This window comes from Artibeus jamaicensis, unplaced genomic scaffold (genome assembly GCF_021234435.1).
Source record: "Artibeus jamaicensis isolate MK-2021 breed Jamaican fruit bat unplaced genomic scaffold, CSHL_Jam_final scaffold_847, whole genome shotgun sequence".
NCBI classification, from domain to species: Eukaryota; Metazoa; Chordata; class Mammalia; order Chiroptera; family Phyllostomidae; genus Artibeus; species Artibeus jamaicensis.
Genome location: NW_026522057.1, coordinates 28249520 through 28274623, shown reverse-complemented (window position 1 = coordinate 28274623; position 25104 = coordinate 28249520). Strand labels below are relative to the sequence as shown.

The 25104-nt window shown below is 49.0% G+C and overlaps 1 protein-coding gene across 1 annotated transcript in view; it reads left to right on the top strand.

Moving 5' to 3' along the window:
- The window catches only part of CAMTA1 (calmodulin binding transcription activator 1), a 586497-nt gene that overhangs the window by 81692 nt on the left and 479701 nt on the right, over positions 1 to 25104 (top strand). The window contains exon 2 of the mRNA XM_053660233.1: positions 20062 to 20129. Within this exon, the coding sequence (XP_053516208.1) occupies positions 20062 to 20129 (68 nt within the window). The remainder of the gene's footprint in view (positions 1 to 20061; positions 20130 to 25104) is intronic.

Below are 25104 nucleotides of genomic sequence, written 5' to 3'. Positions count from 1 at the left end.
GGGGATAGGGAGGAGAGTCTGCCCCAGTTGCTTCTACCATCCATTCCTCCAGCTCATCAAATTGTCAGTAGCAGCCAATTTTTTCCAAGGAGAGAAAAAGTCTCTTTGTGTTTGATTTCTAGAAAGATCACTGAGGCCAGGCAAAAAGACTTGTTAAGTAACTTGCTTTCCTGTGCAGGGCTGGGAGCAGCCCCGCGGGGCCCTGCAGGAGCCGAGGACTGTTTCTGAGCAAAAGCATGTTCAAAGAGGGGCTCTCTGAGCGCCGGTCTGCCCCTCTGGCAGAAGCAACTTGACTTGCTCTTGGCGGACTTGCCCCCAGTGGGTCCCTGCTGGCTCTGCAGGGACGCACATGTGCCTGCCAGAGTGTCGGTGAGGGCCCACTGGCCCCCGCTCACTCAGGAGCCAGAGCGGTGGTGCCTCCCCTGTCTGGTCCCTCCTCCAACAAGGTCACCCGTGACAAATGAACAAGAGATGGGGAAGTGGGGTTGGGCAGGGTTTGGGCGTGCATTTCTTCTGACCTTGATGAGGCCATGTCCCCTCTATTTGTAATCTTGGGCTAGAACAACTGACAAATGGCCTGATAGGAAACAAGAGCAAACAATAGACTCACTTGAAAGATACAGTGAATAGAATTTAATTGAAATTTTTTTTTTGTGCAGATATTGATTTGACCCTGGAAGATGTATGGAGTAAATCATTAGGGGAATTAATATACATTAAAATGTAGTTTATTATCATGGAACTTTTATTGTACTTGTAGTTGTGTTTTTAATTATTATTTTAATGACTTTCTGTATTTCAAATTGTGATAAATCTATTTTATTTTTTTAAATAAATGGACTGTAGTTTTACAAGGTGATGCGTGGAGCAGAGCTGTTGACGAGTATTGCTCCTTCATTAATGAGAACGAACAGATTACAGAGACTGAAAATGAACCGATTCACACACTTAAAAAGCCAATTAATATCTAACCATTAAACACAAATGCTATAGATTAGTCTTACTATCTTATCTATTCTCTGGGCTCCTATTAGATCAAGTAGAGATGACTTTTTAAACTAACTAAGTGAAGGAAGCTCTGAAAGTGGAAATGCCTGAGATCAAGTGAAACAACGGATTTGGGTCAGGAAGTGTGAAGATGTCCATTCCTTGCTGCCCAGGGCGTCATGACCACAGAGAGCGGGGAGGATGGAGGCGGGTGTCCCCAGCGTCTGGGAGGGAGGAGGCCGAGGTCAGGAGCTCTGTTGGCAGGGTTGGGGTTTGGAGCCAGCTCCCCAGTGGTGAAGGTCCGTGCTAGCCTGCCTGTGTTGTGTCTCCTGAACCTTCCTGAGACCAAGGGCAGACCCTGGTCATGTGCTCACTGGGGCTTTGGCTGCAGTCTTTTAAAAAGGAGATCAGCGACCTGCCCACCTTCCCTCCACACTGAACTCATCCAAGCTATGCTAAATGATACGCGGCATTAGCATCCTGGTCAGATGCATTCAGTCTCCCAGCGCAAACCTCTTGTTTAAAATATTTGGTCGCATTAGCTACGTGGGGTTTTGTACCAGCTTCCACTCTGCTGCATGCTGGTTGGATATTTTTGACTCTGCAAGGTCGTCAGGAGACAAGTCTTGACAACCAGAAGCAGAGAATGTCAGTGGGAGGGGTGTGGGCTCTGAGACACAAGGTCTAGGTCTGAAATGTGCCACCAGAATGTATTAGCCAGATGGCCTTGAATGGGCTTTTTTTGTTTCTATTTTTGTTCATTCAATACATATTTATTGAATCTCAGTAAAGCACTAGGGGCTGGGGATGTAGCAGTGATCAAGGTGGCGAAAATCTGTTTCCCAGTGTGGGGGTGGTGGTGGTAAGGACCAGAGAGGGGCCACCAAAAACAGTATGGCAGTCTGTCTAGTGGGCTGCTGAGTGTCACGTGGGAGCATACACTGTGGAGTATACACTGTGGGTGCGGAGGGCAGGGGATGTAAGGGGGTGTTGCTGCTTTTGTACAGTGATTAGGGAAGTCCTCACTGGTCAAGGGACATTTGGCTGGACCCAGAGGAAATGAGAAAGTGAGCTCAGGGGAATTCTGGGGGAAGAGTCTCTTCTGGGCACGGGGGGCTGTAGGTGGGAAGGCCTGGACAGCAGCATGTGGGACTGCTCGGGGTGCAGCGTGGCAGGAGCAGTGGCAGGGGACAGATCAGGGAGGCAGTGCAGCCAGAATGCGCAGGGTTGGATGGCCACACTGATCTGAGTGAGGTGGGAGCCTTCTGAAAGGCTTGCCCTGGCTGGTGATGGGGGAGCAAGATTGTGAGCAGGTAGATAAGACCATGGGATTTTCCATGTCAGGGGTGCTGGTGGCTTGAGCAAGGGGACAGCAAGGAAAGTGGGAGCAGAGTTGGATTTTGGACACAGTTTAAAGGTAGAGTGACAGGATTTGCTCATGGATAGAATGAGATGTACGAGAAGTACAGGAGACCGCAGCGACTCCCAGATGTTGGGCCAGAGCCCCTCGGGGGTGGCGGAAGCCCTCATCTGCTGAGATGGGGGTTGTGTTTTGTGTGTGTGTTCACCTACGAGACGTGCAGTTTGAGGTGCCTGGCAGGTATTCAGGGGAGTTATTTAGTATCCAGTTGGATATGCGAACCTGGGGTTCAGGGGAGAAGTAAGCTTGAAGATGTCAGTTTGGGGGCAGTCAGTGTAGAGATGATGTCTAGAGCTGTGGTTTTCATCGAGATGTTGGGAGTGAGTGGAGATAAAGAAGAGGTCCAGGCCAAGCTTGGCGCAGACCACTGTAGAGAGGGCAGGATGGGGAGGGTGAGGAGGGATGAATGAGTGACCGAACAGCCAGTGACACAGGAGGGAGGGGGCAGTTTTGGTGGCTGAGTGAAGATAGTGTTTCAGCAAGGAAGGAGTGATTCTAGGCAATGCTGATGGGGTGAGTGAGGTCAAGACTGGGTCTTATTATTGGCTTTGGCAATGGGAAATCAAGAGTTATTTTGATGGAGTGAATAGTGCAGGGGCCACGAGGTGTGGGGAAGACCTGATGGGAATGGGCTTAATGAAGGATGAGAGAAGTGGGAGGAAATAAGCCTAGGCACTCTTTGAACGAGGTTTACTGTGAAGGGGAGCCTAAACATGGAATGATAAAGTTACTTAATTAAAAAAATTTCAGTTTTCTGATCTTATCAAATAGGACAATGACTATATTTATGCCACGGAGTTATTGGGAAGATTCCATGAGATGTTGTTGGAAACTCGGTACTTGGCTTTTGCCAGTACTATGACTGGCCCTTCGTGGTCGAGGTGTGGGCAGGAGGCCCTGAGCTGGGGAGTCTGGGTTCTGGGTTGTTTAAGGTAATCGCTGTTACTCTGCCGTCCTATGGTCAGAAGTAAATCAAATGTTTTGGTAAAATTCCCATTTCAGCATCATAGAAAGATCAGAAAGTCAAAAACACCACGTTCCAGCACAGTGCATGGCTCGTCTGGGTGACTGCAAACGAATTGTGCTTCCTTCTCTGTCCCTACGCTAGGCTTTATTGCCTGCTTTGCAGAATGGCACATCTCCAGATGAAAGCCACTTTGACTTTGAGTTAGACCTTTGAAGTGTAGGTTTTTCTTTTCTGATTATAAAAACACAGTAATTGTAGGGGAAAATGGAAAGTTGAAGAAAATGTATGAAAGAGAACTTTATCTGAGGCTTCACACCCAAATCCAACTGCTGTTACCATTTTAGTAAATTTTCTTCCAGAATTTTGGTGACTCTTTAATTACATATTTGAGATTATTATCCTGTTTACATATTTAAAACCTATTTTAGATTGTACACACTGCTACTTTGTTTCTTGGTTTTCCTCCACAATGTTGTATGATAAGCATTCAACTCTTACAGTTTTTTAAATGGCTGCATAATATGGAATCTTTGCCATCTAAACTTACATCAAAGTAAAATATTAATAGTAGTTAACCCTTGTATAGCACTTACTGAGTTCCAGGCTCTGCTTTATTTTACTTTATTTTTAAATTTTTATTGTATTTTTTTACATTACCTTTTAGTCCCCTCATACTCCCTGCCCCCAGCATGCACCACACCATTGTCTGTGCCCATGAGTCCTTTTTCCTTTTTGCTCAATCCCTCCACCTTCTAACCTCCCCACCCCACTAGCTGTCATCCTGCTCTCCATCTGTGAGTCTGTTCCCATTTTCCTTGTTAGTTCAGCCAGGCTCTGTTTTAAGTACTTTACATAAATTAATCCACTTAATCCTCATTACTGACTCTGACGTACAAACGGTCATTATTCCTAGTGTACATACAGTTAACCCCTTTAGCACTTGGTTAAAGCTTTTCATTGAGTGTGAGGACCAAAGGATGAGGGAGCCCATGTATGTACGTGTGATGTATATACTTATGATGAAATATCGGAACAGAAGTTTCAAGAAACATTACTACCTGTGGTGAGTTATTTTCCACTTCACCCCATCCTGTTCAATTCCATTAAAACAACAACAACAATATCCACCCAAATTGGTTTCAGGACTCATCACATGGGGTAAGAAACAGCCACTCTGGAACGCAAAACAAGTTCAGGACCAAGGACAGTGGTCCTGCTCCCGCTGTTCCGCACTGTCCCATGTTGGTTTCTCATTGTGGCTCCTCCAGCCTCTGTGAGATGTCAGTGGTGTCTGAGTTTCATGTCAGTTTGCAGCTTGGGTGCCTGGTCTTCCCGAGAGGAAGGCCCAGGTCTTGTCCATGGCTTTTATTCCCCTAATGCTTGACCCAGATGTGCCAGGAACGGAGGGAGCTCCACAAGTGAGGATCAAAACGTTGCTTTGAGGCTGCTCCCTTGGGGCTGTGGCTGGCTGTGGACCCCCTGGGACTGACTTTGGGGACTGTCTTCACATTGGCTGGGGAGGGCGCCCTGTATGGGGATCTCTTTTTTCATCTCACCAGAGAAAAAGGCCAGTTCAGTCCTATTGCTATTGCCTGTGAGGACGCTTTGCAAAGCAGGCTCCCTTTGCGTGAACGTTCGGACGTTGTATGTACTGTCACGCCACAAGGCTCTCAGAAGGGTGTATTCAGCAGACTGTGTCTGTGACCTGCAGCCTATGCTGCTCTTGAGGGGACACAAGGTGATGCTCGTGGGCTCCTCCTGTTCACCTCCCTGCTTGACATTACCAAGACAGAAGAAAAGAGGCGGAGCTTTTGCTTTTAAAGCCATCTGAGACCCTGAAGATGGAGCCCACAAGGTCAAAGGGAAGACTGGCATAGACTTCTCTGCAGCCACACCTATTTGTCCTTTTGTTAAGACCTTGGCTGCACCTAGGCTTGTGTCCTTGAGAACAGGGCCTGTGCATGGTGAAGCGGCAGAGCCTGTGGGTGGGAGCCCAGTCCTGTCCTGCTTTCCCCAAGGGGTTTCTGTGGAGCAGTGTGGCAGCAGGCCTTTTGAGTGGTGTGTCGGCCAGGGAGGCTGTGCTCCCGCATGTGTTAAGGTCTTCTGAGAGGAGACTCAACTGCTTTTCAAAGCAGGGTGGAACAATTACCTCTTGGAAATTTGTGAATTCTCCATGTGTTTACTCTTAGATTGCAAAAGCTCAAAGCTGGGGTGCTTGCTCGCCACATGGGATTCATGATCACAGGTGTTGGCAGATGAAGATGGTGACTAAGCTGAACTTCTCCTATGAAGGCGGGTTATGAAATCCAAACACCTTTCATCTACTAATGGCCACCAGTGGCCTATAATCAAGTCACACTCTGTTAGCTACACAATTAACTTGTTTGTTTGAAGTGTGAATTAAGGATTTGAGGCATTTGCTAATTAATCTTACTTGCTGCTTACTTTAGCTGCAACCCCCGTGTTTTACGAATTCAGGCAGTTCTGGAATTTAAGGAAAGATATTTGTTGACTCTATTTCCTTCCGCCGTGAGATCGGCTTCTGTTCTGCTTTGGCACAGATGGAGCCAAGTGGCTCTCGAGCCTCCCTTCCCCTCTGTACTCGTCCTCAATTCCATCCACAGTGTTGTGACTGGTGGGAGGTGCCGCCCCCAGCTGCAGTTCTCCTGGCCCTCTCTGCTGGAGTGCTGAAGCCCCTCAGTGGGAGTTGAAGAGCCTCCCCTTTGCCAGCCTTCTGCGCCTCTCTGTTTGTGGCTCTCCTCTGGAACGAGATTCCTTTGCACATAATGGGATTCCATGGTGGGGTGTTAGGGTTCTTCCAGGACTGTCGGCTGTGAAGGAAGATAGGAGGTTTGGATCAATGGTTTCTGTTTGTATCTTGGCTGTGTTAATTTTAAGATCGCTTGCTTCTGTTTTTATTAGTTTTGTTATATTTGGGGGAGGGGAAGGGGGGTCTAGGACCAGTGTTGGGGTTTGTTCTGCAAGGAAATTTAGTTATTCAGAGCCAGGTGCCTCTGCTTTAGTTGGAGGCAGGAGGGGCCTGGTGCAAGGCATACTGCCCACCTGTGTGTGGCCTCTGGAGGCCATTGGCTCTGTTCAGAGCAAAGGGTTCTACTCAGTGATATATTAGAACAGAGGTGACGATTTTTAGCATTGTGGGACGGGTTATTTATTGCTAGGAAGAGAACACACAAATGCATGAGCTGTCAATAAATTTCTGTTTTATTTAGCCAGGAGATCAGAATTTACCTCAAAGGGTGGTGGCTACACAAAGACAGTGGGTGCAGGGTATTTTTATGTAGCTTGTCCTTTGTCCCTGGTTCTTAATGGGAGTTGGCAGTGTATAGCTGTCAGTGACACTTTCTGTGCAGATAAAATCCTGCCAAGCTTGAAAAAGAAGCCAAGTGCTTGCAACACTGCTTCTGTTTTATATTCAGGTTTATAACAACCTGGAAGGACTTAAACAGCAATCTGGGCTTGCTTAGGCTCCTCTGACTCTTGAACTGAATGTGTCAGATCAGCGAGTCTGCACCGTTATCCAGCAAGGGTGGAGGCGAAGGGCCGGTGGTATTGAAGCAGAGCCGGCATTCAGTTGTCCCTGGACACTCTCTCCCTGCCCAGACTCTTCTGAGAAAGCCTGGATTCTCATGGGCTTCGTGGTAGCCACTCTCTGAGGCCACAGGGGTACCCGCAAAGTTTTAACCCTGTTGCCTCAGGCTAGCTACGTCCTTTATCAAAGGTCTCGGACCTCTCAAAGAACAAAATGGAAATCTGAAAATTCATGGCAAGGCTTTTGTGACTGTTCTGATAGATTAACTGGAACCAGATTTATCCTCTTCTTGCCAGCGATTATAAAACTGGACAAAATATCTGAAATAAACATTTTCAGATGTTATATAATAGTCAAGGTAGGACTGCAGTTCCCAAGAGGAGACTGTGGGTCCTGAAATCTCTCTTCTGTGTTTCGGCTGGTTCTAAAGGCATTTCAGACCTGTGGTTTCAGGGGACATACCCCATGCAGAGTACAGTCATCTTGCTGATTGAGGAGACAGACATCAGAGTTTGGGGAGGTTGAGATGGCCAGAATTCAGAAGGTGAAAGATCAGAGAAGATAGGGCCTTGTAGAGAAAGTGCTCCAGAAATCTGCCTGGGTCTCCTGGAGAGTTCTGTTGGCTCCTAAGCTGCTAAAGTATAAGGTGACCCTCCACAAGGTTGGGCTCAAAGCATCTAGGGGCTGTCGGGGAAAAATTCCCAGAGCTCACACAGGACTGAGAGGTCTTCAGACTCTGACCAGCCAGACTGCAGCGTCCCCCTCATGAACACTGGACACTCAGTACAGATGGAGAAAGAGTAGCAGTGGGGCTTAGACCCACCCTTGCAAAGGTTGGAAATGTCTCAGGGGGATCAGGTTGATCCATGAGTAACATGGATGCCTGCCTGAGCAGAGCCCTGCACTTCATAGTTAGAGATATAACGGCTGACAGTGTTCCAACTGTGACAAGAGCTGTAAACCCAGTGATTCCAGAAGCTCAATACACCCCAAGCAAGATAAATACAAAGAAAACCACAGCAAGGCACACCGTAATCAAATTACATCAAATCAGCGATTAAGAGAAAACCTTAAAATCAAGCAGAGGGGGAAAAGGGACTCACTGAAGATAACAATGATAAGAAGTTTTGCAGATTTCTCATGGAAGTCATGCAAGCCAGAAGACAATGGAATGAAAGCTCTTAAGTGTGGAGAAGAGAAAAACCAGTCAGTCTTGAATTCAATACGCAGTGAAATTGCCTTAAAAAATTAAAGGGGAGAAAGATGTTTTCCATTAACCAGACAGACACACAAATCAACACATGCACACATGTCAGAGGCTTCATTGCTTGGGGGGACCTGCACTGCAGGAAATGGTAAAGGAAGTGTCACGTGAAGAAGAGTGGCACCGGGGGAAACCTGGAGCTATATCAAACTGCAAGGGGATGCTGAGAATGGTAAATATGCAAGCAAATATATTGCCTTCTTTTTAATTTGTTTCAGAGGCAATTAATTGCTTACATCACTGCTTACATCGGGGTCTATAACATATCTAGAAGTAAAACACATGACAACAAGCAATAGTAGGAATGATGGAGGGGCAGGGTGAAAGTACCCTTTCTGCCCTAACAATATGCGTGAAGTGGTATAATATTATTTGAAGGTACATTCTTTTGGGTTAAAGAAGCCTAATGTGAGTCCTAGAGCAATCACAAATAAAACAGAGGCAAACCTACTAAGCCAACAGTGGAGTTAAAATGGAATACTAAAAATAAATTGGTTATTCCAGCTGAAGGCAAAAACAAAAAAAAAGAAAGAAAAAGGGGGCAAAGAACAAATGGAACAAATGGTGTGATTGTCAGTTCAAACTTGACCCCATCAGTAATTACACTAAATACAGTCTAAACATCCTGAATAAAAAGCACAGAACTTGGAGTAGACAGAGATTCTCTAAATTGGGTAAGAAGAGAGAAAATGATAAATTGGACTTAAGCAAAATGAAAAACTTCCGTTCTTTGAAATATGACTTGAAGAAAATGAAACAGTAAGCCAGAGACTGAAAGAAAATAGTGCACAAACCTGATGAAGGACTCATATCCAAAATACGAAAAGAACTACTATAATTCAACAGTAACAATACAAAGAGCCTAATTAAAAATTAGGCAACAATTAAAACAGATTTCACAAAAGAAGATATATAATGGTCAATAAGCACATGAAAAATGTTAAATATTTTTAGTCATTAAGGGAAAGCAAATGGAAATTTCAGTGAGTTAACTACACACCCACTAAAATGGCTACAATTGAAAAGACCAGCAGTGCCAAGTGTTGGCAAAGATCAATGAGTAGCGTTGGCAAAGTGGAACAGCTTTAATTCATATACATTCTGGATGGAGCTATAAAACAGCACAGCCCCTTTGGAAAACACTTCAGCAGTTTCACATAAAGTCAAACACATACTTAACACATGACCAAGAGGTTCCATGCCTGAATTTCCACCAAAGAAAAATGAAAATCCGTGCCACACAAAGACGTGTAAATGAATGTTAATCACAGTTTATTTGTAACAGCCCCCCAACTGGAAACGACACAGACATTACTCAGCATTTGAATGGGTAAACCAGTTATGACATACCCATCCAGTGGAATTATTCTCTGCAGTGGGAAGGAGTGGGTTACTAGTGATTCACACGGCAACACAAGTCCATCTCAGAAACTTGTCTTTGAGTGAACGAGGCAGACCCCTGGGGAGAACATAGTGTATGATTTCCTTTGCGTGAAATTCTGGAACAGGTTAAGCTAGTCCTTGGTGACAGAGGCAGATCTGTGGTGGCTAGAGAATGCCTGGCTGCACAGGGGCATGAAGGCACTTTCCGTGCTGCTGGGAACGTCCCGTCTCGATGCGGCAGTAGAGACACAGCAGGTTGGTTTGTTCACCTGCATCGAGCTGTGCTTTTGAAGTGAGTTGCATTTTACTGTATGCAAATTGTGCCTCAGTGGAGCTGATTAATAAAAGCTTTAACCCAGTGACCTCTGTGGGCTGGGAGTCTGCACACATCACCTCATGTGACATGTGTGTTGCCCCCTATTTCAGAGGAGAAGAGGGCAATGCCTTACCCCATGTCATACAACTAAAGGGAGGTGGAGCGACGTTTTTTTTTTTAACTCTACAAGAAATGCTTTGTATGTCTCCAAATAGGCAGGTTATTTCTTATCACAAATTAAAGTGTAGGATGCACATTGTTCCAATGCCTTTTACACTCCTGTGTGGGGGCATTGAGGAGACGTGCTGGGGGCTTCTCCCTGGTGTCATTCAGATATTTCCCTTGTTCTTCCCCCTGTCTTCCCACCCCCCTGTACTTTTTAGCATGTTTCCTAGGATGTTAAGTATCTTCAGGGTTGTGGATGATCCTTGTATCAGCCAGGGTCCAGACAGGTCACAGAAACCACGTTGGATGTTTGAACAGAGAAATTTAACATGAGACATTGTTAACTAGTAAATCCCAGGTGGTTGACCACTACTAGGAGTGAAAGAACTTTCTAAGAACACTACTCTTCTAGGTTGAGGAAGAGTAGACAATCAATAAACTAAGGACTAGAATAGTGCTCATACCCCGTAGGCTGGAATTCAGACCGCCGCAGGGCACCGGCCAGCACAGGGCACGGGAGCAGGGAGTCTGCAGCAGGGGTTTGCTGTTGCTTGAGGGTAGACTGGGGGGAGTGCACTCTGAGGATCCTGGAGCTCGTCTCCATGGCCCCTGGGCACCTGCTGTGAATAACAGTGATGATGATGGTGACCATAGAGGATGGAAACCAGGAGGGAGGTGTCCTTTTGTCACTGTCACCTTGCAGGGTCACTTCATTGCTCTATTGATAAAGCTTCCCATTCTGCTGAGTGGTGCAAGAGAAATGTTTACAGAGCCCAGCTTCTGGGTCAGAAAGCAGGACACAGAAGGGTGAGATTAGCACAAAAAGATAGTAAATTGGCAACTGGCACGCTTTTGAAATACAAGTTGGGCAGTCCTGAGGACAGCTCGATCAGCAAATGTCGTTTCATGAAGGGGCAGGCAGTGAGGGCTCTGGTTCCCTGTCTCTCTGCTCCCGTCTGTTGCTCTAAATGTGTGTATTTCTGGATGCCTGGATCACTGGGGTCTTGCAATACACTCAGTTTCCAATCCAGAAACATCGGAGTGGGAGCCCCAGAGTCACGTGCCTGCAATGTCCGAGCAGGTAAGGTGAGTGAAGTCAGCCAGCCAGGTGTGGAAGGTGGCCACCTGGGAGCGTGTGCCACCGCAAGGGGCAGCTGCTCCACAGTTCCAGCCAGGAACTCTGCAGGGACGTGGACCCAGAGGTGCCAGGCCTTGTTTTTCAGGAGAAGCTGGGAATTTCCCCCTTCCAGTCTTTACATATTAACAAGTAAACCGAATGGGGACGTGTACTGTATGCACCCAGCCAGTGCATCTTTGGGCAGATTTGCTCTGGGCTTCCTTCGCTTTGGAGGTGTTTTCACTGCCTTACTATCCCTCGGTCTCTGCAGCCAGTTATTTTGTAAGCCCCATTTATTTCACTTTTGAAAAAATATTCAACTTTGTCCCTCTCTCTTCATTGTCATTGTCATAGTTCAGGTCTCATCATCTCTCTCCTGGGTTGTAATCACAGTGCCCCATTGTGGTCTCCTCTCCACCATGGGCCCTCAGCACAGTGCTTGTGTGTCTCCCATGTGCTTCAGAGCTTTACAGGACCCCCCGCTCCTGTGGCTCAGGCTCCACTCCCCTCGCATTTGAATCCCTACCCTTTCCAGCTCTGCATCCTGTCATCCCCCTGCCCAGCAGACTCCAGCTGCTTCACGTGACTCAAAGTCCCCCAGACACATTCGCTTTTCCCACGTTCCTGCTTTTGTGATGCCGTTTCCTTTCCCTGATGCCCTGATCGTGCATCAGCCTGGCAACCTCCTACTCAGTCCTCAGGGCCCAGTGGAAGTGTTAGTTCCTTGCTGTAACCTTTGCCCGTCTTCTCAGCACGAGTACATCACTCCTGCCGCTAATTTAGCGCCCATCATCTGTTTTGCAGTTGACACACTAGCTCTGGATCCCGTCTGCCTTCTCAGCTGTGTTTCCAGGATCATCACTCACACCTCTTTCTATTATTAGGACCTCATGCAGTGCTTGGTGTATAGTAGATGCTCAGTAATTCACTGAAGGGTTGAACGAATGAGTGAATAATGAAATGAATGAAAGACAATTGGATTGCCTCTTGCCTGAATCTTACTCCAAGTTCCATTTTTATGATGGCTCATTGTGTCTGCTCTGATTGGCAATCTGTTGGTTGTGAGAGTACTTTACTGTGTCTGAAGAACAGATAGCCAACTGGGCCAGGCTTTATGTTGCATGTCCAGGCTGTTAGGAGTTTATCCTGAATTGCTTCTTAGTATTTTGTAGGAAGTTCTCCAGACATGTGGATCAGAGTAGAGCTCTGCTACCCCTAGCAAAAATGTACAAACCGTTATTCTGTGAGCTAGTTGTTTAGAACAACAGCTGGTCATTCGGAAGGCATGATTTGGGTATTGGTTTGGACCTGTGGGTGGAGACCCAGAACATCTTGCAGAGAGCGGGTGTTGTCTTGGTCTGCTAGGTGCTCAGAAGTATGTCTATGGGTGGGAACAGGGATGTGTAGAGGGGGCTTTGCACTGCTGGACCTAGGGTTGGAATATTTATCTCAGAGGAGAAGACCCACCAGCTAAATGCTGGGTCAGGGAGAAAGCAGGTGAGAGAGGCTGCTGGCAGCTGGGTCCTGAATGGGCTACTCACTCCCTTAAATCAAGGCCAATTATTTTTTGTCAAGTGCAGTGAGTGATGAGTTCTGGGAAAACTTGCTTCCACTGTAAACATGTTGGTTAGAAGTCATTAATATGACATTCACACATCCCTAATAAAGTACATAACCAGAGATCTGGCACCTCGGAAATGCCCAGAGGACATTAAGTATGAGTCTTCAAACCAAGAGTATTGGAAACAAGATATTTTTACTTCTCGTTTGGGAGTAATATAATTGCATTTTGTGGCTCTGGCAGATGTGGGGTCCAGCTGCTAGGAGAGTCCTGGCTTTTTTCCCCACTCAGCTTTCGTCCCTTACCGATAAAACCCTTGCGCGGAACTCTCATAAAAAGCTAACTTTACAAAATTATCTCTTGGTTGAAAGATCCAATTTTGGGGGGCAAAATACTTGAGATGATGTAGCCCACAAATGTTTTTACTACTTGGACTCAGGAGAATAAAAAGCAAAACATAGCTTGAGGTTGTTTTGTTTAATTTGTCCCAATAAAGACTCCAGGCCCCTGGAGACTGGCCCTCCGGTCCCTGAAGTTGGACCCATGCCTTGAAGACAGGGTGAGGATGGGCTGCCCCAGGAGAGCTGATTGAGGACGATGGAAGGAAAGGGATTCCTGTCCTTTGTCTGAGGGCGGCTACAGGAGAAACTGTGCGAGGAAGCCGCCTTCTCCAGGGTTGGGAGGGTGTTTCTCTGGGGTGTCCATGGGGGGTGTCTTCTAGAGAGGGAATGGACATGACAGCAGCTTGGGCTGAGAAATGGAGGGGCATTCAGTCTGTCCGAGAAGCCCACACCCTCTCCCGGAGAAACGCAGGCTCCTCCATGCCAGGGACCGGACGCTGCTCCACACTCTGACGCGGACCAGTGGGGCAGGAGCTCTGCTCCCAGTCAGCCTTCGCTGCCGCACACCTGCCTTCACACCGGGACCCCGCGCCAGCTGCGGGCGTGCGAGGGCTCGGCTGCACGTGCAACACGGCTGCTCTGAACTGAGACGGGGCGTACGTGGAAAACACATGGCAGTGTTTGAAAATGTGATATGGGGGGAATGCAGAACGGCTCGTGACCCTTTTTTTTTTAATTAGTGAAATCATATTTTGGATACATTGGTTTAAAGTAGAAAATATATTAATAAATAAAATGTATTCTAAATATTAATTTCTCCTGCTCCCTTTTACTTAATATTTTTAACATAGCTTCTGGTGGTGTTAAAATCACTCTTGTGGTTGGCGTTTGTGGCTCATGTCACGTTTCTAGGGGACGGTGCTGCGCTGGTGCCCTGGGCCTGGCTGAGGGCTGCCTTCCGAATGGGTACACTCACCTCTTCACGTAGGGCTGCAGCCCTAACGGCAGCGAGAGTTGCCTCGGAAGCAGGTTCTGTCTGTTCACGTCCGAGAGGAGAGAACGTTGTTGTGCTCTTTCGTGCAGCCGTCATCCGTGCCAACAGTCATCTCCGCACACACGATCTCAGTGGGGCTCCCCAGGATGTAGGAACTGAGACCCGGAGCCTGCCCGGACACCGAGAACCTAGGAGGGCACCCATCACACCCACAAATGCTAGTGACACAAAGCTAGGGCTCCAGGAGTGGTGCAGCCACTGCCAAGAAGGTTCCAGAAGCTGGAGGTGACTATGGAGTGGAGTGGGGCATCGGGGCCAACTTCCTGGAGGAGATGGTCTGTGAACAGGGCCGGGCAAGTTATGTTGGTGGAATCAGTGCACGGGGGCTGAGGTAGAAGAGGCCACAAGGAGCCAGGGTGGCACAACAGTGCACTCTCACGTGCTGGTCACCAGGGCAGCCTCCACGTGGGTCCCCTGAGCTTCGCCTGCCCACAGCTGGCTCTTTGCATTCCTCCATCTGAACGCATCAGCCCAGGGCAGACAGGCCTAGCCCCACATGGTGGGTGATCGGCATGCTTGTGGGTGGGGGCAGTGAGCAATGGTACCGTGTGTGACGTGTGCCAAGGGCAGAGCTGGGCCCCTGGGTCCTGCCCTTTCTGCCCTTCGTGCTGGGGCTTGTCAGTGTCTTGGGGACGTGCCCACTTGCTTCCCTGGGGCTGAGCAGATTAAAGGGGCCTGGGAGCCTCCTCCAGTTTGTTCCCCTGCCATACACAGACATCAGGGCTTGGCGGCAGTTTTTCTAGTTGAGCATCCAAAGGACAAACTAAACATTTAAAATCTGCAAGCTGGACAGTCTTTGCTTTGGAATCCGCAGTGAATTCCTTCATCTTGACAGTCCAGTTATTCTCCTCAGCATTGACGCAGGGCTGGGGATCCAGGAAGGGAGGGACACTCAGGGAGCCAGGGAGCTGGGCGAAGCCCGAAGGGCCAGGGTCCCTCTTTGTAGGCAGGGAGGGCTGTCCACATTCCCTCCTCCTTTTGCATTGCAATTAGATACATGTGAGATTTGCCGCTAGTGGCATTTAGAACATTCACAATGTTGTATAGTCTTCACCTCTGTCATTTCATCACCCCAAAGGAAACCACATCCTTATTAGCAGTCACTCCCCACCTGTCTCTCTGGTCTCTGACAACCACTCCTCTCCTTCGTCTCTGTGGAGTCACCTGTTCTGGACATGCCATAGAAATGCAGTCGCACGGTGTGTGGTCTTCGTGTCTGGCTTCTTTCACTCAGCATCCTGTTATCAAGGTTCATCCATGTAGCATGTATGATGACTTTATTCCCTTTTTGGATGAACAACATTCTGTTATAAGAATCTACTATATTCTGTCTATCCGTCCATCTGCCGACAGACACTTGGGCTGCTTGCACGCTTTGGCTGCTGTGACAAGAGCTGCCAGAGCATCCATGTGCACATTTTCATTTGAGTCTCTTTTCACTGCTTGGGGTACACACTCATCTTGTTGGAGTGTCCTGTGGATTTCCTGGGCCAGATTTGGGTGCGAGAGGCAGCACGTGGGAAAATCATGCACATACCAGGCGCCAGGGGCCCCGGGTCAGCCACAGCCATGCTGGCCTCGGGCCAGTCTCTTCTGCTTTCTTTGACTCAGTTTCCTGCACTGGAAAAAGGAGATAGATCAGACTTGTGTTTCTACCCACCTTCTTTGGGGCCCTAGGCTGAGGGTGTGTTGGGGAGAGAGGGAGGCCAGCCAGGAAGGGGCTGTGATCCTTCTTTTCCAAACTTCTTTTCCTCTCATACAGCCCTCCCTTCCGGTCTGTTTTGTCTGCCTTAAGCACAGGTTTCGTGGATGGAAGGAATTTCCCTCTCCCTGAAGGAGATGAATCACACAAGGGTTTGGGGGTAGAAGTAGGCTTGATCCTGCTCGGAGGAGAGGCTTCTGCTCGTGGCAGCTGTCGGGCTCCTCCTGGTCTCCTGCAGGGAGGTGGGGTGGTGATATGACCCCAGGTCCATGGGAACAGGGGGCTGTTAGCCACTCGGGGGAAGAGTGGTGTTCCACCTGCAGTTTTTCATGTCTCTGTCCTAACGTGCCGTGGCTACCCTTTAGGAGACTCAGGGCAGCGGTGGAGAGTGTGGGCCCTGGAAACGCTCTGCATGTGTTTGGGTGCTTGTTCTACAGAGACTAGCCCTGGGACCTTGGGCCTCAGTTTCCCCACCTGTACAATGGGCATGGTTCCTGCTTCATAGTTTTCTTTTTTTAAAGATTTTATTTATTTATCTTTAGATGGGAAGGGAAGGAGAGAGGGAGAGAAATATCAATGTATGGTTGCCTCTCACAGGTCCCCTGCTGGGAACTGGCCTGCAACCCAGGCATGTGCCCTGACTGGGAATTGAACCGCGATCATCTGGTTCATAGGCCGTGCTCAATCCACTGAGCCACACCAGCCAGGGCTGCTTCATAGTTTTTGATGAGGATTGTGTGAGGTTAGCCTCCACAGGCTCCCAGAGCAGCGGTCGGCCTTAAGCATCATCCCTTTACCAGTGTCAGCCACTAGGATGGTGGTGGTGATGACACAGGCAGTGATGGTCCTTCATCCCTTGGTCAACTCCCTTCCTAGCCCAGAGCACTCTCCGTACCTTCTTGCTCTGAATGTTGATGATGCCTACCTGGTTCCACACTGCTCAGCATCTAAATATTCTGTGTGGTTCTTTGGCATGCGCATATCCCTCTCCCCCACCTGTTCCTAAGCTTCGGGAAGGCTGGCTTCAGCCCGTCGTCGTCGTCTGTCCACCTGATGATGAGGTGACCTGAGATGTGAGTGAAGGAAATGGGCTGGGCAGACTGGGAAGCCTGGGTCTGGGAGTGGACAGGTGACTGAGACATGCCCAGGTCAGCCGGGAGCCAGGCAGCAGCGTGGTGACATCCCTGGTGGCCGAGGTCAGCACCAGGGCCTAGCCAACTGGAGCAGGACAGCGTGGAGCCTGGCTCAAGGCGTCCTGTTGCCTTAGCTCTGAAAGGCTGCTCGGAAGTGGGGTGGGTGGTCTACCAAGGGGGCTCTCTGTGGGGGTGTCACTGTAGTCTGGGGGTGGGAGGGAATGCTCAAAGTCCATGTGACTTCCCGCGGCCTCTGCTTACTTGCACAGCAGCCCAGTAGGCAGCAGTGACCTCACTCTGGTTACAGAGCTGACTGTATGGCTGGCCCTGCGAGAGGGCTAACCTTGAACAGTTACAGCGGCTTGTCTCCCCGCTCCTCGACTGTGAGCTCTTTCAGGGCAGCCTTCATAGTGGTCCCGTTCACTGACTAGCATATAGCAGGTGCTCAATAAACACTTGCAGGGTAAATCCGGAATGCAGTGAGTGGTCCAGGAAGCTTTTCTCAGTGAAGGGCAGTTGGAGTGGGAGGATTCTGCTGGGTTGGGGTGAGGGTTGGCTGAAGGGTGTTTGCGAAGGTCTTTGGGTGTCTGGGTCATCGGGGCACTGTGATAAACCTAGAGGTGGCTCGGATGCACTGTGTCCTCATCCTGTGGGTCAGGGGGTCCAGTTGGCACAGACAATTTCTTTGACACCAAGCCTCCAAAAGTTCAGATAGGTGGACTGTACACACACGGGCTTGGGTTAGCCACTTTCTGGCTCTAGTCATGTCTACCTTCAGTGCTTTGTGAAACCCAGTGGGCGCCGTAGATGAATGGAAGGGTTACTGCAGCTAAATCAGGCCAGCCATTGTGACATTACCATTCATTGTGGGCCCAGGGGGCAGAGGGTATAGGGCGGGGGTCAATGAGAGTAAGTCCAGCTGTGCTGGCAACTTCTGGTGGATCATTGGTACCTGCTACCTCACCACAGGCCTCTGGACAGGTGGCTCCCACTGTGTAGACATTTAATAACAATAATGGTAGATACGGTTGTGGGCATTGCTAGATGTAGTATGTGTATTAAGAATTGTCACTCCTTGTAAACTGCCCAAGTGTTTCATAGCTCAGTTTCATAGCAAACCGAGGTCTAAGCAGGTTGAGTCCTGAGCTCAAGATCTGGCAGCTGAAAGGGGGCAGAGCCGGCAGCCAGTGTCGGTCTGTTTGCTCCTGGAGCCCATGTGCTTCACTGTGGTAGTACGTCACCTTCCCACAGCCACTCAGTCAAGTCACTGGCCCGAGCACACCCAGGAAAAGCAGTTTTGCTGCATTTAAGCTCTTGCTTCAACTGTCTTCAGTGTTAAACGTATACAAACATACAACACATTCAGAACACATGCACACAGATGTGCACTCACTTACATATGCACATTTATCCCTATAATGCCTGCTCTTCCCCTTCCTCCTCCCACCCATGTGCCCACCCAGCCATCTATCTGCCAAACACGTATCAGGACACTGTTAGGTCTTGGGATACATCGGTGATGACGTATTCTTTGCCCTCGAGGAGCTCATGGGCCAGTGGGGGATGCTACCCAGGTAAACAAGCAATTAGGACACACAGCGATCTCTCCTTTGCACTTGTGGAGGGCGCGAGGTGCTGTGGGAGCACATGGTGTGGGCAGGCATCCCATCTGATGCCTCTCTCTCGTGAGTCCTTAGGGAAAGCGTTTTCTAAGGAGAGGAAAAAGAATACGAAAGGCTCAGGGATGTGAGGGAACGGTGTGCTAGTTCATCGGCCTCTTTAGCTGTAATCAAGGATAGAAGCCCATTCAATGAGGCAAGCCTGTGTTTGCCACAGGTTCTGCTTCCAGACTGAGGTGGCCTGGGCTCCATGTTACTGGTCACTGGCTACCCCGTGGGAGCAGCTGGGTTCCACGATCACATCACATGCCGATCTCCACTGGGGCCTGAGGTCTTCACACGGTGTTGCAGGGCTGGCGCTTTCCACTTTAACTTGCTTTGCTTACCTGGTTTTGGTGCTAATCCCTGCTTTTTCTTCAAAGCCAGGTTTAGCATCTCAGGTCACCGGTGGCAACTGCAATGTGCCCAAACCCAGGAGAGGCTGATACGGAAAAAGGCCATGAGCCTCCGGGCAGAGGGCTGCTCCCAGGGCCCCTGGCTGCAGAGAGAGCGTTCAGGCCGGGGCCTCTTCTCCGCACATTCCTGATAGTGAAGGGCAGCAGCTCTGTGTTGTATCATCACCAAGATCAAGGGAAGTGTGTACTGCTGCAACCTTAATTTAACTTACAGTCCTGCCAACTTCACCTTAGCAGGTCTGTTTGGGGCTGGGAGTAATGGGCCGTATCGTGCCTCTGAGCTGGAGCAGTGACTTATGTTGATGTCGCCCACTAGCTTTTCATGGAAATTATTAATAAATCAGTAATTCTATCTGCAGCGATGCTGTTGTGTTTATAAATATTTAATTTACCTTCAGGTGCCCACATTTTCTCCATCTTTGCCTTAAACTCTGCTGACATAGCTCTTCTTTCTGGAGCCCAGCTCAGTAGATTAAGTTATCAGCAGTGCAAAAGGTTAACTTCCTCTCTCTCTCCCCCCCCACCTCTGGAATATGGCTTTATTGGTTCATTTTAATCTTTGTATGATTTGGCTCAGGGGGTTGGGAATCAAGCTGAGAGAATGCACTGTCTCCTGTGACAATGATAAAAGATTAGTCCAGCTTCAGAGGAAGACAGACTGAACTTTCCAATTATGACCTTGCACGAGTGGAGACCTATTGTTGGCATGTGTTTTTCCCTCCTTAAATTAATGACATTTAGAATCTGAAACGGTATCTGATGTTTTCCATCCACAGAGAAATAAACATCTTTGTCCTTGCCACTGACTCATCTTTTGAAACCCAGTGCTTTGATTGCTATTGTGAGGCAGGTTGAATGGACAGGGCTTAAAAAAATCAAAATAGAAGCGCGGTGGAGTGTTTCCTGGCAGAGATGGGTTCTAGCCTCGCAAAGGGAGAAAGCAGCTGGGGAACAACAAAATTTTCTTACCTCTCTGGATCCAACGTGAGCTAATTGTTGGTATTATCTCTTTATTCTTCTGTTTCAGGAAATTGCAGCTTATTTGATAACATTTGAGAAGCACGAAGAATGGCTCACCACATCCCCTAAGACAAGGTAAATGCCCAGCTCTCGCAGTTTTTCACATGCGTCCAGTGAATGGGTTGATGTTCATTGATTACCTGATTGGACCTGTCAGTTTTGGACGAGCTGAAAATGACGCATTTTGTTGGATAGCTCGTGACCCTGAGGCCTCACTGAGTGACTTGACGCTGTGGGAGTGACTGTGTGTGGTGGATTCCAAGCCACAGAGCTGCTGGCACTTAGGTTGGAACTTTGAACCTGGCAGCTTCACGCTTGAGCCCTCCGCCAGGTGCTCTGCCCACCCCGGTGGGCAGGAATGTCAGGGGACGTTTCTTTCTGGGAATATGCCCACCTGCCACCAGTATTGTCTAGAAACTTACTTTTTAAAAGGGAAACTTTCATCCCAATGTGTTTTACAAACTGAAAGTCCGGTTATTCTTGATGGTGGGAAGAAGAGCTCACAAATCAGAACCGGTGGCTAAGTGTGCAGTTCGCTGGGCAGTCAGTGTCCTTGAACCTGCCGACCGCCGCAAGCACTCAGAGCTTCTCTCCCCACCTGGGAGGAGGGGGAATCTGTGAAGACAGCGCAACTTGTGTTCTGCCTGTGCTGGTGATATTATTTTGTGCTGAATGGTGCAATCGAGATTTAGGGTTCATTTTAAAGGCAGTTTCCCCTCTCCTGTCCAGCCCTCGGCTTTTATGTGCTGGTATGCTACATTCTAGCGCTTCAGAAATATGTGGCTCCTCTCTTCCAATTGCCATAGCTTTTCTGTCAGCGGTGACAGGGCCAGGTGTTTATTAGTTTCAAGAGCAAGGCTTACAGGAGCACTGGGCTGTGCGTTGAATTGAAGAGGCAGAATGTCCAGTCTGACCCACTTCGGGCAGAAGCACCAGATTTTCCAAGTTTGTTAACTGGGACCAGGGAAAGGAGTGGTGTGTGTCCTCTGTCCCGTGGCCATCAGCTTGACCCATTCATCCTTTCTGAGCCATGGAGGGAAGAGGGTCTTGTCCCCTAGAATGTTAACTCATTCTAGAAGGCACTTTAAAAGATGACTCCATCAGGCTTAGGTTTTAGCGGTTAGTGTCCTTCAGATGGAGTGGCCATTTCTGCAGAGCGGTCGGAGGATATGAGGAAAGGGACGTTGTTTCCCAGGGTCCGCATCTCCCGGTGGCACTGCGGTGGGCAGAGGTCGGCTCTGAGCAGCTTTTCCTGAATGCCACAGCGTGCCCTCCTCTTCTCAGCTCTCCGGGCCATGCTTTCCCTTGCTATAAAATCAGGTGGTTTGTAACAGTTAGCTTTTGCTATGTAAGATAAAGCTATGTAAGAAACATCTTCAAACTTTGTGGCTTATAACAACAGACCTTTATGTCCTTCTCACAGGTCTCTGAGCTGGCTGTGGCTTTGGGGTGATTCAGGAACATTTGACGCATCTTTTTGTTCATTGTCTGGGACGTCCGGGACGTCTGGTCCTCCTGGAGGGTGGCAGGGGCTTAGAAGCCCTGGGCAACCCATGCAGGCACAGTGGAAAGTCCTGCTGCATGTGGTGTCTGAGCCACATCTGCTCACAATCCCACTGGCTATGCCCAGTAAGAATGGGGCCAGAAGGAACATTCCTCCTTAGGCTGTGGGGTGGGGGCCCGGTGGAGAGTGAGGGGTGACGCGGTTTACTGTTCGGTGAGCACAGCCGTATCCCAGACTGTGGGGAGCCTTGCCCATTCATCTTGCTTTTCTTCTGGGGGTATCTCCTTCCACGGTGGTTATTCCTAGACTCAAGCGGGCAGCATGTGGGGCTCAGCCCTGGCATTTCATTCACTAGGTCTGGTTGGGGCCTGAGCATCTGATGTTTCTAACAAGATCCCAAGTGATGAGGGGATGTGGCCCACCTGGGACCTTGCTTTGAGAACCGCTGCCCCAGCTTCTTCGGGGAAAAGGAGGCCAGTCTGGTTTCTGCCTCGGCACAGTTCCCTGTCTCCTGGCAGCAGCTCTCACTCGAGCAGCCTCCAGCCCTGTTGTGTGATCTTCACTCTTCGGCGAAGTGCTCCTTGAGTCCAAGTGGAAGGGAGGAGCTTCTGTTTAGCCAGAAGGGGAGGTGTTGGGCCGAGTCCAGCCAGCTGATTTCAGACGTGCGGACAGGAGCCCTGCTGCAGCCACGGTTCGATGGCCAGTCGAACACCTCAGGGGGTGGGAGGATTCAGCCTTGCGTTTTGGCCTTCAGAGTTTGGGTGCTAAATGAGCAGTGTATGCCACTCACCGTCATACCTGCCTCACATGACTTTGTGGGGTATAGTTAGAGCCAAGAGACTTCCCACCCTGAAGCACAAGGGGGATGCGTGACAAAGAGAAGGAACGTGGATGTCAGATGTGGACATATCTGGGTTTGAACTTGGCTGTCACTGAGCAGCTCTGTGGCGTTAAGAAGTCACTTGATTCCCTTGGAAAGCCCCACTTTTTCTTCTTCATGTGTGGAGCAGAGCCGATACTGACCCTGTCCTCATTGGGCCATTATGGGGATTGAACGATACGATATTTGTGACCTTGCTTTGCATGCTGTTAGGGTCTGTGCTGCTGCAGGGGGTTGCCGCAGTTCCTCTTGTCAGCGAAGGGCAGTTCCTGGGCCAGCTGGAGGCTTCAGCCTCAGAACGCATCGGCCAGAATCTCTACAGGCTTAGGAAGGACAGCTTCCTCCTGAACACAGGGGCCGAAGACAGGGGCACTTCCACCGATATCACGACATCCACTCCCTGTTTGCACTCGGAAGCTGCCTGTCCCAGGAGGAGGAAAGTTGCTGCAGTTGTTCAAGGACCTTCCTAAATTAGTTGTTCAGTCGAGTTCGGATCCCTCCGCCCATCTCTGCAATTGAAATTAATTGGTGCAGTTAACTGCTGAGTTCGTACAAACCGGCCTCCTGGTATTAAGGAATTAATGGCACCAATACTCTGCTGAATGAGAAGGCAATACAACTTCTGTTTGCCGCCGCCAGTGCTAATTTCATTTTAGAAAATTAATAAAAATGAATTGCACCACTGACATTTATAGAGTTTCCTAATAAAATGATACATTGTTTGTGTGGAGGAATCCCTATTAAATTAATTGTGGTAATCAGCCCACATATAGATGTTGGTATAGGAGCTGCACCGGCACCCACCCCTTGGCTCCGTGGCTGGGTGATGGCCGGGGGTTATAAATATAGCCCTTGCTCTGATTCTGCCCTAATTACAGAGAAGGCCCTGGGAGCCATGCTCCCCTGTCCAATAATGAAGTGTGCTACGCAGGGGATCCCAGGGTTGGGGGCTGTGGGGCAGCCATGGCACTGAGACAGGACCGAGTGCTGAATGTTCAAACGGCCCATATTGTAGCATCAGCAACTGGGGCCTTCTGGAGATGGCAGTTTGAAAAATCGCCCTTCAGGCCGTCTTCATGTGACGCTCGCTGTGTGCTCAGCACGGGAATAATTCCATTTGGAGACCTCGGGGAGCTCTGTGCTCCCCACCCCATGAGGCCGGTTTCTGGTTTTGGGATGCAGAGCCTCCTCCTTCTGTGTGGAATGATCGTTCAGCTCCTCCTTCTGGCCTGATTCAGGGGGCACGTTCTCTGTCAGGCTTTCCCTGGACACACAATTTTAAATTGCACCCTCCACCCTCCAGGCCCCGCTCCCTCTTGTTTTGTGTTTCTCTGGAGTGCTCATTGCCCCACGAGTTTCACCTGTTCGTCTGTTTAATTCCTTTACTTACTGCCCGGCCTCCTCTTCCCCAGAGCGGAAGTGCCACGAGGAGAGGGACTTTGGTCTGGCTTGTGGGCGGCGTGTCCCCCATGCCCACTGCAGGCTGGACACATAGTGGGTGCTCAGGACATACACTGCCCGCCCTGTATGTGTGATGGGAGGGAGAGGGAGGCGGAAAGCATGGCTCTGGGTGTTGGGAAGGGACAGATCTGCTTTACTAGGTTTTATTTCTGTCCTGAGTTTCTCCCCCCAGGACTGGCTAATGGATCAACACTGGGCTCTGGAGCAAGCCCTCTGTGGGCTGGTGGTGTGCTTTTTATTCCCCCCTGCTCAAAATATTTTTCATTAGTAGATTCTAAAAGGAAATTTAAAAAATTAAAAATGTATGGGGGTGGCATTGGTTAATATTTAGATTTCAGGTGTCGAATTCTGTAACACATCATCTGTATATTGTGTTATGCATTCACCACCCCAAGTCAAGGTTCTTTCTACCACCACTTATCTCATCTTTACCCTCTTCTGCCTCTCCTCACCCCCTTTGCCTCTGGCCATCACCAAACTGTTGTCTGTGTCTATGAGGGTTTTTTTTTTTGCTTAATCCCTTCACCCTTTCCACCTAGTCTCCAACCACCCCCCCAACCTTGACAGCTGTCCATCTGTTTTTTGTATCTGTGAGTCTCTTTCTATTTTGTTTGTTAGTTTATTTTGTTCATTACATTCCACATGTAAATGAAATCACACAGTATTTGTCTTTCTCTGGATGGCTTATTTCAGTTAGCATAATGCCGTCCACGTCCATTCATGCCGTTATAAAAGGTAAGATTCCCTTCTTTTTTATGTCTAAGTAGTATTCCACCATGTACACATACCACAGCTTGTCTATCCCCAGTGCTGTACTTTGGAATTTTTTCAAAGCTCTGCCAGGCACTGAGACTCAGAGAAGTTTGTCCAGGTTGTACAGCAAGTGTCAGAACTGGAATTTGAAGCCAGGATAAATCCCACAGAGTCTTGGCTTTTATGATACACCTTTGCTGCTCACAGTGGGTGTGGGGATCGAAGGTGATCCTCTCCGCCTCTCTACCTCCCAGCTCTATGACTTCTGAACCCCCGGGAGGGCCAGGCACCAGGCGGAGCCTCCCTTAGTGAGCGTGGCTCAGGTGCATCAGCCAGGTGTGTTCCTGTGCTGCGTCCTGAACTGGGTTTGGCCTTGAAGTGGCAGGCAGTATGGGAGAAAGGCACTGTCCCCTGTATGGCGGAGTACAGGGCCAAGTGAAGTGAATCCCACA